At 38.4% G+C, this 12,960-nt stretch overlaps 2 protein-coding genes across 2 annotated transcripts in view; both read left to right on the top strand.

The window, feature by feature from the left end:
• LOC107698218 (claudin-9-like) overlaps positions 1 to 1,935 on the top strand; it is a 3,489-nt gene extending 1,554 nt beyond the window's left edge. Inside the window, exon 2 of the mRNA XM_016499183.1 lies at positions 1,172 to 1,935. Coding sequence (XP_016354669.1) covers positions 1,202 to 1,855 — 654 coding nt within the window. The 5' untranslated portion in view covers positions 1,172 to 1,201 and the 3' untranslated portion in view covers positions 1,856 to 1,935. The remainder of the gene's footprint in view (positions 1 to 1,171) is intronic.
• Positions 1,936 to 6,151: 4,216 nt separating this feature from the next.
• The window catches only part of LOC107698213 (mitochondrial dicarboxylate carrier-like), an 8,785-nt gene continuing 1,976 nt past the window's right edge, over positions 6,152 to 12,960 (top strand). Inside the window, exons 1-7 of the mRNA XM_016499177.1 lie at positions 6,152 to 6,647; positions 9,035 to 9,068; positions 9,741 to 9,789; positions 9,871 to 9,912; positions 9,990 to 10,033; positions 10,109 to 10,179; positions 10,456 to 10,548. Coding sequence (XP_016354663.1) covers positions 6,558 to 6,647; positions 9,035 to 9,068; positions 9,741 to 9,789; positions 9,871 to 9,912; positions 9,990 to 10,033; positions 10,109 to 10,179; positions 10,456 to 10,548 — 423 coding nt within the window. The 5' untranslated portion in view covers positions 6,152 to 6,557. The remainder of the gene's footprint in view (positions 6,648 to 9,034; positions 9,069 to 9,740; positions 9,790 to 9,870; positions 9,913 to 9,989; positions 10,034 to 10,108; positions 10,180 to 10,455; positions 10,549 to 12,960) is intronic.

The following is a 12,960-nucleotide window of genomic DNA, read 5'->3' as shown; positions in this document are numbered from 1 at the left end:
ATATGTCTCTTCTTATTCTTGTATAAGTGCCTGACACCACAGCAAACTCCGTGAGACGTGAATTCGAAATTAAAAGCCAGCCAGGCTCTGGGGAAATTCGCCAATTCTTCAGATTCTCTCACACGAAGACGTTTCAATAAATAAACAAGGCATTAAATCTTCAAAAGCTTCAGTAATGTTTGCAGGATTCCAAAACAGAGACAAACTGATTCAATTTGAGCCAAAGCTCAACATCCACTAGCGAGTTTTAACTCTCGCATATTAGAGACTTTGGTAACACTTTATTTTAAGGTGTCCTTGTTACACACGTACTTACTATTATAATAACAATAAATTATGCATAATTACATGCAAGTAATCCTAAACCAAACCCTAATCCTAACCATATAGTTGTCACAGAGCGACAGAGACATGAGACGTGCAGATCCAAGTGCGAAGCTTTATTAACCGACATGGTCAGAAACAGGCAAGGGTCAGACAATGGCAACAGGTATATAGAGGGCAAGACACAAGAATATTCCTAGGGCTAGCGTGGGTCTACGATCGGCGAACAGAATCAACAGGGCGAGACTAGAGGGATAAATCCAGGTACAAGGTAAAGGTCCAGGCAGGGGCAAACAGTATCCGAATAGGGCAAGACGAGAGGGGGAATCCGAGAAACACAGGCAAAGATCAGGACACGAGAAAACAGACAAGGCAAGACTAAGATAAGGCTGTGAAAAACTAGACAGGCTCCATAGAGTACCTATCGCTATGAGAGTGATAAACGCTATACAATACTCAGCAGTTTGAAAGGGATCAGAGTGAGTGTTATATAGTGAATGTGTGATTGGTTACAGCTGTGTGCAATCAGTGCTGTGTGCAATCACTGCAATGGATGATGGGATATGTAGTCCGGGATGACATGCAACAGTTTGTGTAGTGTGAGAGTCAATGTAATGGAAGGGTGACCTCTGGTGGCAAGCAGACGGAAGTTCGTGGACCGGATTCGTGACACTTACGACCAGGGTCACATTTATATAAAAATATTCTATTTTATTAAATCAAAATATTTACGACAGCAGAAATTGCACTGCAGACATAATCATTGTCATTTTTATTTTATTTTATCAGGGAGGATCAAACTATTTTCTAAATCTAACCTTTAAAAAAAAAGCATTCTGTTTTGCAGAGTGAATCAGTCTTCGGTTGACGATCAGTCATGGCAAACACGGGTCTTCAGGTGATGGGTCTGGTCCTGGGCGTAGCAGGCTGGGCGTTCGGGATCCTGGTCTGTGCCGCCCCCTGGTGGCGCGTGTCGGCGTTCGTGGGGGATGAGCTGGTGGTGTCTCAGGTGCTGTGGGAGGGGCTGTGGATGACGTGTCTGTCGCAGTGGGGCCGCCTGCAGTGTAAAGTCTATGACTCTGGCCTCGCCCTCTCAGGGTCCGCCCAGATGTGCCGCGCCCTGTGCGTGCTGTCGCTGCTCCTGTGTCTGCTGGCGCTCATGCTCAGCGTGACCGGGCTCAAGTGCACCCGCTGCCTGGGCGATGCGCACGAGACCAAAGCTCGACTGGTGCGGGTCGGCGCGGCGCTCTTCGTGGCGGCTGCGTTTTTCTTCCTTTTGCCAGTGTGTTGGACCGCGTATGTCGTGATACGCGATTTCCACGACCCGAACGTCGCCGCCCCGCTTAAACGCGAACTAGGATCGGCGCTCTACCTGGGATGGGGCGTGACCGTGCTGATGCTGGTGGGTGGGGCTTTGCTGTATTTAGGCTCCACCTCTCCTGGAGTTCCAGCCATGCCTGTTTTTGGAAAAGGCGCCAAAGGAAACCCTCCGTCCACAGCAGAGAGCAAACCGGAGAAGGTCTTTGTGTAAGTGAGCGTAAAAGACTCAGCCTGGATAAACTGTGTCCTAGTGCTCACCTAGAAGCCTTAATCTGCAGAAATGCAGGAATATTATCATTTACTCACTATTATGCCATTCAAAAACTGTACGCTGTTAATTTTTTTTTCTGTGGAACGCAAAAGGAGAATTTTGCATACTTTATGCAGCTTTTTTATTTGATTTTAATTAGCTCTTTATTATCCATTTTTATAGACATTTGTATTTGCTCTGCTGAAAAAACAGCTATGGTTTTAGAGGGGTTTAGCTTGTTAGGCTGGTCTTAGCTGGTCTGGGGTGCATTTTCCAAAAACAACTATGGTCGCAAGTTCTGTCGTTATCAATAGAGTTCAGTGGAACAAACGACAATAGTTAGCTGACAAAGCTTTTGGAGAATGCACCCCAGGCTGGGAGACCAGCTGGAACAACCAGCTAAAACCAGCTAATCAGCTTAGGCTAGTTTTAGCAGTTTTTTTTTTCAGCAGGTATATCATAAACATACAGTAAGCCTACAGCTTATTCACAACACACAGAAACATTTATTAATGATGTTACTCTTATGATACTTTTGAAAATGCTTTTGTCTTTTTTGGAACTTGACAGTTTGTCTTCATGTGGAAAATAACTTTTCAGAATTTCTACTTGTGCTAGAATGAATAACGTTCGTTTAGAACGACATAATGGTGTATGACATAATTTTTATTTTAAAGGGGTCCTATTATGCTCTTTTACAAAGTCTTGATTTTGTTTTGGGAGTGTACTAGAACAGGCTCTCATAATAGGTTGTTTGAAAAACACATTATTTTTCACATATTTTACATTATTACAACACCTCTCTCCCCAGTCTGGCATGAACGGCTCGAATAGTTCCTGTTTCAAATGAAGGCCCGCCTTCTGAAATACGAAATGTGCTGTGATTGGTTAGCTGGGCCAGTGTGTGCTGTGATTGGTTAGCTGGGCCAGTGTGCGTTGTGATTGGCTCCACTCAGCGCCTGGTCGGGAAATGTCATGCTCCTTACCATCGCCGCCTGCGAGCTTCAGTGTAAATATTGCTCAAAATCAAATCAATTTGAGCGCGATTTAAACCCGGATGACTGTAACCACTCTAAGTTTGTCTGCCTTGGGAAAACTAGCGTGTCTTCGACAAAGTGATAACACTCATTGCCTTCTCTAGTGCAGCTCAACCAGGTCTCGTCCCATTCGTCGGTATTTGTGATATCACAAATCCCAGAAAATATGCGTTGTAGTCTAAACGAGTCGTTCGTTGTAGTTTTTGAAAAGTGATTTCTGTTAAATAAAATATCTCCTTTTGAAGTGGACTTTGAGCTTTGTAACTTCGCAGATCTTTTTTTTATGCTCAAACAGCAACATTACAGACTAACTAAAGTTGAAAAAGTGAAAAAGCATAATAGGACCCCTTTAAGAAACTGCAATTGCATTAAGAAATCTTAATCTCTAATTCATTGAATCTGAATACATTTCCAAGCCTTTAGTGACTTACTTTGATTTCTGAAGGATCTTTTACATGCTATATGAAGATCAGTAATTAGGTTACTCTAATTTTGTTGTTGTATCACAGCCTCACATATTGTTTTTATGTCTTTTTGCAATGCTCAGTATAATTAATGATTATCTCATTTGATTTATTTATTGATGTGTTGCTGTGTATTATTTGTCTAATAAACCTAATAGAATAATGTAGGTTGACTGCGTGTTGATGTGTGTTGCCTGGACATGCATAGCATGCGTGTGTTAATGCGTTGGCAGGGATCACACGACACAATAGCAGAATACAGGACAGGGACAATAAACAGAGGGTCCACTGTTGCTCTGATTATGTCACAGTGTGGAATATGAGCTCGTGTTGAACTCCTTCAGAAGCCCTGTATAGAAACAGACACCATCAGAGGAGGAGGAATTCATCAGCATCAACACTTCAGAGACATTAGTGCCCCCTGCAGAGAGAGAGGCATGTTGGTTGGCTCTACATTGGGTTCATTTGTAACCCCTGATGGTTTAAAGGGGAAATTATTAATAAGTGATGATTTAGCAGTACCCGTATTACTGCAACTGTCCACAAGAAGACAGTCAAACCCAAGCCTCCAAGATCACACACTCAAAAATAAAGGGACTTTACTTGTATTGATGGTTCCACGATGAACCTTTCCATTCCACAAATGTTTATATATAGAAACTTAATTTATACAATATGTCAATGAAATATAAATTCATTTACATATTATTTGGTCAACCAAAAATGTTTATTTTATGGTTTGAGAGATACCATAAAAAGAAAGAAAGAAAGAGAGAAAGAGTGAAGATAACATAAACAAAGCTTTTTTTTTCATTAAATTTTCTTCATACTGTTTCTCAATCTCTGTTTCTTATGATAATTACAACACTAGCACAAAAATAGTAAAGTTCCATCAGTTAAATATTAAGGATAGTAGTCTTCAGTAGTAGTTCTGTGGATGATTTCACGACCTTAAAACATATGCAGTATAGGTAACATTAATGGAAGCTTTTGTTGTTGTTGTTTTTTTGCCTCCCTTTTACATACAATATTGTCAAAGCATACATACAGATTACTGATGCTTTGATAATACTGTATCAAGTAGTATGCTACTTTGAAATTGAAGAAATAGACAGACCGACAAATAGATTATTTAGATATTATTGACCCTGGAGCACAAAACCAGTCATAAGTAGCACAGGTAGGCTATATTTGTAGCAATAGCCAACAATACATTGTATGGGCCAAAATTATCAATATTTTTTTATGCCAAAAATCATTAAGTAAATGTTCAATGACAATATTTAGTAAATTTCCTACTGTAAATATATCAAAACTTTCTTTTTGATTAGTACTGCATGTCTGCCATCTGTGTGTGTGTGTGTGTGTGTTCAGTTGAGTCCGGTTTGGTGGACTTTGATTATCTTGTGTCTTGTCTGTCATTCAGTTTACCTCTGCTCTTAAGAGCGTAGCTGTACTTTGGTTTTCCTCCAAAAGTTTCACAAAGAACAAGTATCAGGTGGCCTATGAATGAGACTCGAATAAAAGTATTCAAAGAAAGAGAGTGAGTTACTAAACAGTCAGATACTTCTCTGCTAGCTGAGAGACGCTTGTCCCCTATGCTTTCTCTGGTTTTAAATCGTCTGAGTGCTCTCTTGTTTATCTGTGATAACAGGCTGAATTATCTCAGATTTGTCTGCTCTCCACTAAAACCAAAACAAAAGCCACAGATAAGCGCCATAAAACCACATACTGAAGCCAAAAACACTTGTGAAGAGCTGCTTGACACGAAGGTCACCCAGTCACCCTTCAGAGATCTGAGTTTAATGAGAGACAGTCTGAGTGCAGTTACCTTTGTGTGTGCTTAAAACATTAATACAAGATTCAAACATGCATCTGCATGTGTAAATTAACTTGAGATTGACTGTTGAGTTACACATGCACAGCTGCATTATTAAATAATTACAGTGTTTGAGCACAAGAGACATGTGACGTTATAGTTGGCGCACTGGTGAGAGCGAACGTTGGCCTCTGTTTAAACTTCCCACAGAGCAGTACTGTGTGTTCAAGTAGTATGCTACTTTGAAATTGAAGAAATAGACAGACCGACAAATAGATTATTTAGATATTATTGACCCTGGAGCACAAAACCAGTCATAAGTAGCACAGGTAGGCTATATTTGTAGCAATAGCCAACAATACATTGTATGGGCCAAAATTATCAATATTTTTTTATGCCAAAAATCATTAAGTAAATGTTCAATGACAATATTTAGTAAATTTCCTACTGTAAATATATCAAAACTTTCTTTTTGATTAGTACTATGTGCATAGCTAAGACCTTCGTTTGGACAACTTTAAAGGCGATGTTCTCAATATTGTGATTTTATTATTATTATACTTTTTTTTTTTTTTTTTGCACCCTTAGATTCCAGATTTTCAAATAATTTTATCTCGGCAAAATATTGTTCTATCCTAACAAAGTATACATCAATAGAAAGCTTATTTATTCAGCTTTCAAAAAAAAAAAACACACTTAAGCCTGGTTTTGAGGTCCAGGGTCACATATATGATTATTGTACATTATAAATTGGCATTATAAATAGATACCCAATCAGTCAGTCCGATAGGAATATAAGCAGGCTACGTGTCTCAAGAACAAACGTTTATTGGCTAACTAAACCTTTTACACAACAGCACAGCAGCTCAGTTGTGTGAGTGCAGTGGCTCCACCGCCGCCTCTAGAAGTTGCGTGAGAATGAGGAAGTGTTTCTTCTTAAAGTGACAGTGCAGTGATTTAGCGAACTCTATCCAGTATCTCAGCGGCTACTGTCTCTTTAAGAGTCCAGTGCTCGCTCTCAATGAACGCCGAGCAGTCAGATGCATGTTTCTCTCTTTTTGTGTGTATTGTAATGCGTGTGTGTCAATAGGAGGTGGATCTGGCGCACCGGGAGGCCGTTCCAGGTTCCGCGCGAGCAATTGGCTGCTCGTGAACTTTGTTTGTCTGTGCGCCCCGATCACGCACGCCACGCACTCGAGATGTCTCGTGCTCTTCGGGGTCACCGGTGCGCTCGCGACCTCGTGGAAGATTAGCGAGATCATCCACACACTCTGTCCGCAGTGCGCAGTGCGCAACGCGCAGCTCAGAATCGAACCAGAGAGAGATTAACGGTAACCGGAGAGATGGCGGAGAAGCGGATGTCGCGCTGGTACTTCGGTGGGATCGCGTCGTGCGGAGCCGCCTGCTGCACGCACCCGCTGGACCTGGTCAAGGTGAGACGCTCTCGGTGGCGGGTGTTTAGTGACAGATCAGCGGCCTCATCTTCATCCTCCAGCGCCGGAGCACCTGACAGGACTAGTGTTTGGGTCTGAGTCAACAGAAAAGAGTTTCTCATTTGGACAATTCATAGTTAGACATGTATATTGCTCTTTTGCTAACTGAGTGCTTTCAATAACTCCTGAGCAATATATCGGTCAGACCGATAATACCGATCATATTTGTCCAATTTAACACTGTTAAAATAATAGAAACAAGGGCTGTGCAAAATGTACATATTGCAATATGCATATCGCTACAGTTTGCAATATTTGGGGTCATGAACAAAAGACAGAGAAAATCACTCACTGCTCTAACCTAAATAACTTTTGTAGCTTAAATAAGAATCAGTGCAAACATTAATACAAGATTCAAACATGCATCTGCATGTGTAAATTAACTTGAGATTGACTGTTGAGTTACACATGCACAGCTGCATTATTAAATAATTACAGTGTTTGAGCACAAGAGACATGTGACGTTATAGTTGGCGCACTGGTGAGAGCGAACGTTGGCCTCTGTTTAAACTTCCCACAGAGCAGTACTGTGTGTGTGTGTGTGTGTGTGTGTGTGTGTGTGTACTGTTTTGTCAGTGAGTTTTTGTTACAACCTGTTGCATGTAGCAACAGGTACTTAATGCTCAAGTGAGCATAGTATAATCAAATTTTACACGCACTAGAGCTACTTTTATTTGTCCAGTATGCATTTAATTTATTAAAAGTGACAGTAAAGACATTTATAATGTTACGAAAGATTTCTATTTCAGATAAATGCTGTTCTTTTGAACTTTTGATTCCTTAAAGAATCCTGAAAAACAAAATGTGTCACGGTTTCCACAGATATATTGAGCAGCGCAACTGTTTTCAACATTGATAATAATCAGAAATGTTTCTTGAGCAGCAAATCAGCGTATTAGAGTGATTTCTGAAGGATCATGTGACTCTGAAGACTGGAGTAATGATGCTTTGATCACAGGAATGAATTATATTTACAATAGATTCACAGAGAAATCAGTTATTTTAAATTGTAATATTTCACATTATTACTGTTTTTCCTGTATTTTTCATCAAATAAATGCAGCATTGGGGAGCAGAAGAGACACTTCAAAAACAATCTTACCGACCACAAACTTTTGAACGATTGTTGTAAATATTCGTTTTACTGCTGATTAGGGATGTAACGATTCACTCAACTCACGATTCGATTCGATTCACGATTTCTTTTTTTACAAAATGAGATTTAAGACAAATTATAAATTAAATTTGTCCTTTTATTATGGCTTGGACAAAATGCTGCACGTTTCTTTGTGAAATTGAAATATAAAACTATAATAATATACTAATATAGCACTTGCATATTATTGCTTCGAATATCGCATTATTTAATGAGTTATCGCATATCGCATTTTTCTTCAATATCACACAGCCCTAATAGAAACTTACTGACAAATTGTAATGAATGTTTTACGTCTAGTAAATTTGACAATTTGTTGGACGTAAAATTATATATTTTATTTGAACAATATCTGCATAAAATCCTTGAAAGTCATTTGTCTGTAAAAAAAAAAAATATATATATATATTTACAGCCTAGTCAAATGTTTTAAAATATTTTTCAGTGAAATTTTGTGTAAAATAAGTGTTCATTTAAGCAACTTTATGTACATCTAATTTCCTAACGTGAACTAATATTGATATATTTTGCCTGTCAATTATGAAAAAAAAAAAATAGCCATTGACAAGCACATAATTGAATACTAGTTTGTGATCTGATTAGGTCTCATGTGATGTCCTATATAATTAAACCAAATGAATGAGTGCGTAATCACATTATAACAGGACGGAGGTCAGGTCCTAAAGTCCTCAAGCCGCAGTGAAGGACACTACAGTCAGAACTTTGTTCTAGATTACAGAAACAAATGCAGTCATTTGGTCTTATAATAGAGCTGGATGGGTGTCTTAATTGTTTTCCAGAGCTATAATTAAGTGTTTCACATGCATGCTCTAAATGAAAGGCTGCAAATGTTCTGTATGCGGTACGTTTATATTAAAGGCCAGTGGTATTTTAGGATCAGCTCATTCTGTGCTTCTTAATGGGTTCACTATCATGCCATAACATCAATACGTGTGTATGTGAGAGAGCTGGCAGTCCATGCATGCTTTTGTCCAGATTCCTCATGAGTTACAGACGTGTGTGATCAGCACATGTCTGCCATCTGTGTGTGTGTGTGTGTGTGTTCAGTTGAGTCCGGTTTGGTGGACTTTGATTATCTTGTGTCTCTGTTTGTCCTTCAGTGCCCTTCTGCTCTTAAGAATGTAGTTGTACTTTGTTTTTCTCCCAAAAGTTTCACAAAGACGATGTTTTTGTGTTTTGCTTTGGTACCGAAATTGGTACCGAGAACCGTGGATTTTCACTGGTATCGGTACCGATTACTGAAATTTTGGTACCGTGACAACACTAATCTAAACTTTTCTAAAGACAGTAATTTCCCCTCAGACATACATTCATATAAACTCCTACCCCTATATATATATATATATATATATATATTAATATTGTTGATTAACTATTATAGTTCTATAAACGTTTCAATTCTGAGAAGAAAAGTTAGAATTGTGAGACAAAGATACAATTGAAAGAAGTATTGCTAGATAAAAATTGTTAAATTAAAAAGGTGCAATCATCCTTTTTAATTTTTATTTATTTTTATTACAAACAAAAATTGCGAGATGTAAACTTAGAATCTAAAGAGAGAATTTTTGTATCTCAAATTGAATATATATTTTTTAAAGAATTGCAAGATAAAATTTAAAGAGATAAAAAGTCACAATTACCTTATTGTATTTGTTATGCTTGTATTTTTTAAATGGTTTTTGCCATAAAAATAGCCTAAGATGCTGACATGGCATTAAATAAATATATGCTACTACTTCTCATAAATATGTCTATATGGTTTATAATAATTTTTACTGCAGTTTTAGATATGTTATTTTAAAGAATAATATTAACCCTGATGCGTAGATGAAGACATATTGTGTGTTTCTCCACAGGCTTCACCGGCGGCTTCATCGGGACTCCAGCGGATATGGTTAACGTTCGGTGTGTATTGCAGGGTTTGTGTTTGTGTTTCTAGCTCATCTGGCCGAGTGTGAGCGTTTTTCATGTTATTGATCTCCACAGGATGCAGAACGATATGAAGCTTCCTGCAGAGCAGAGGAGAAAGTGAGTGTGTGTAGGTCTAAAATCTCTCCAGACGGTCATGACGTGATTAATCTGAATCATATCTGTGTCTCTCGCAGCTATAAACACGCGCTGGACGGACTCTTCCGGGTCTGGCGGGAAGGTAAAGACGTTTCTGGATCTCTAAAATCATCTGGAAATGTTTGAATGTGTCTCTCTGAACGTGTGTTTCTCTCAGAGGGAACCAGGAAGTTGTTCTCAGGAGCCACTATGGCATCCAGCAGAGGAGCCCTGGTCACTGTCGGACAGGTGAGACAGCAGTGCATGATGGGAATGACTGCAATTCATGAAGTTTCTCCGTTTATTGAATATTTTTGGCTAATCAGATTAGACTTTTTTTCTGGTGATCTATGAACTATTCAGAATAAGTGCATAAAATGTAGAAAAAGGCCAGATATTCTTTGGTTCCCACACAAACTGAGGAATGATCCCCTGAATGCGCTGTGAGCCGCTGTGGACGAAGGCATCTGTCAGATGAAGTGTTTATGATGATGAAATTATCCCGAGCGTGTCTCTCTGTGTCAGCTGGCGTGTTATGATCAGTCCAAGCAGCTGGTGTTGGGCACAGGACTCATGGGAGATAATATACTCACACACTTCCTGTCCAGCTTCATCGCTGTGAGTATCGAAGCCTCTGATTGGCCAGTCATTGGTTATTCTTGATAACTTAGTTAATGGACAGTATTGGACATCTAGTTTTTATTGATTAGTAAAATATCTATCTATCTATCTATCTATCTATCTATTACCTATCTTACATTCATATAAACTCCTACCCCTAATTGAATCGTGATTTGTTTAGCATCTCAACCGATTTGAATCGTCACATATTTTCAACCGGCTCGCGGTTAATCGTTACATCCCTACTGCTGATGTGATCTGATGTAATAATAATGATATTGCTGATGTTGACAGGTGCACCTGCAGACGCAGCAGGAGGTGAAGATGAGGATGGTTGGCATGGCGATGCACGTGGTGAAGAACGACGGTGTGCTGGCGCTCTATAACGGCCTCAGCGCCTCGCTCTGCAGACAGGTCAGATCCTGACCCCAGATCAGCTTGATTTGTCTGGGAATAACGAGCTGAGATTCACACACCCAGCAGTGGTAACGCCTGTAAAACTGGAGAAACAACTTATTTTAATGACTTATTTGATGAAATAAGTCACTTTCCCACGTACAATGTCAGTCAGGTCATGTGATCGGGATCTGCTGTTTGAGCGTGTGTGAGGGTCAGACACTGATGTAAGAGTCACAGAGTTTGAGTCCTGGGGTGTATTCCAGAAAGCACGGTTAACTTACCGTCAGCTAAACCCTGAACTTTCGGTTGATTAACCCCAAACCTTGCTTACTCGAGGTATGTGGTTCCAAAAACGCGTCCGGGAGTCCAAATCGACGAGTCACTATGGAAACGGACGCTAGCGCCATGCTGTTTCTTTCTTCTTCTTTTGTTAAGTGGTTATTTACATGCTTAGTGCATATCGCCACCTAATTGATGGTTTTGCAATCATTTTAATTTTTTTTCTATTACCTTATCATCTATCTATCTATCTATCTATTGATCTATCACCTATCTATTTATATATCTATCATCTATCTATCTATTGATCTATCACCTATCTATCTATCTATCTATCACCTATCTATTTATATATCTTATCATCTATCTATCTATCACCTATCTATCTATCTATTTATATATCTATATATCTATCACCTATCTATCTATCTATCTATCACCTATCTATCTATCTATCTATCATCTATCTAGCTACGTGTGTGTGTGTGTGTTTAAATGTAAAAAAACGTATATGTACATGTGTATAGTAAATTTATATTTAAATATATTTATTGTAAAATTATTTAAATATTTTTATAATTTTATTTATATATATTTACATTAAGTCATTGATAAATGAATTGATACATCTGATAAAGTAATCAATAAATCGTTTTTATTTGTATAACATTTGTAAAAAAAGTTATGATTTTTAAAAAATGTACATAAATATGTGTATAATACATTTATGTGTAAATATATTGTATAATAGTCTTAATAATATTTTATAATTATAATTATTTTTATAGTGCATCTATCTATGTTTTTTTTCCATTTAATCTTTAATCCTTGAGAATATGAATTATATTGTTTGTTTGATGCTAATTATATATTAACTCCAGAGCAGGTTATCTTCAGAGAGCAAGTTACTATGGTTACTTACATACCCTGAAAGTAACCTCCGATTTTGGAACCGAAAACTGAGGTTATCCGCTCTCTCATCCTCAAACATACCCGGGTATGTCACATAACCTGCTCTCTGGAATACCCCCCTGAAGAAGCACACTCAAATCCATCCACATTGTTTGTTCGGTGAAAATGCATGGTCATGCTTTAACTTAAACTAGCAATGTTTTGGAAACAAAAGCTGCCGAACACACATGCAAACTGATCTCCAGAACTGTCAGCTAATACACTGCCCTGAATATATCAGAAACTCTTCCTGAAATACATGAAACAGCAAATCTTCGGTTAAAGTCAGTCTCTCATGGTTAAGTGTCAGATTAAGATTGTTAGTGTTTACTGGCTAAACATTGTTTACACTGAAGCTGATGAAATACACATGTAATGCTAATGAATCTCTCTCTGTCTGTCTCTGCAGATGTCGTATTCTCTCACCAGGTTTGCCATCTATGAGACGGTCAGAGACATGATGGGCAGCGGCGGTCAGGGACCCATGCCCTTCTATCAGAAAGTCCTGCTGGGCGCGTTTGGAGGTAAAAACACACACCACTACAAAGCAGAGAATCACCAAACACCTCATGAATGAAAAAATCATCACCATCATGCAGTACGCAATGCAACGGTATCAACGTTATATATGCAACACATATATATATATATATATATATATATATATATATATATATATTAATATTGTTGATTAACTATTATAGTTCTATAAACGTTTCAATTCTGAGAAGAAAAGTTAGAATTGTGAGACAAAGATACAATTGAAAGAAGTATTGCTCG

This window comes from Sinocyclocheilus anshuiensis, unplaced genomic scaffold (genome assembly GCF_001515605.1).
Source record: "Sinocyclocheilus anshuiensis isolate Anshui unplaced genomic scaffold, SAMN03320099.WGS_v1.1 scaffold2736, whole genome shotgun sequence".
NCBI lineage: Eukaryota > Metazoa > Chordata > Actinopteri > Cypriniformes > Cyprinidae > Sinocyclocheilus > Sinocyclocheilus anshuiensis.
This window is presented reverse-complemented; position numbering and strand designations above follow the sequence as displayed.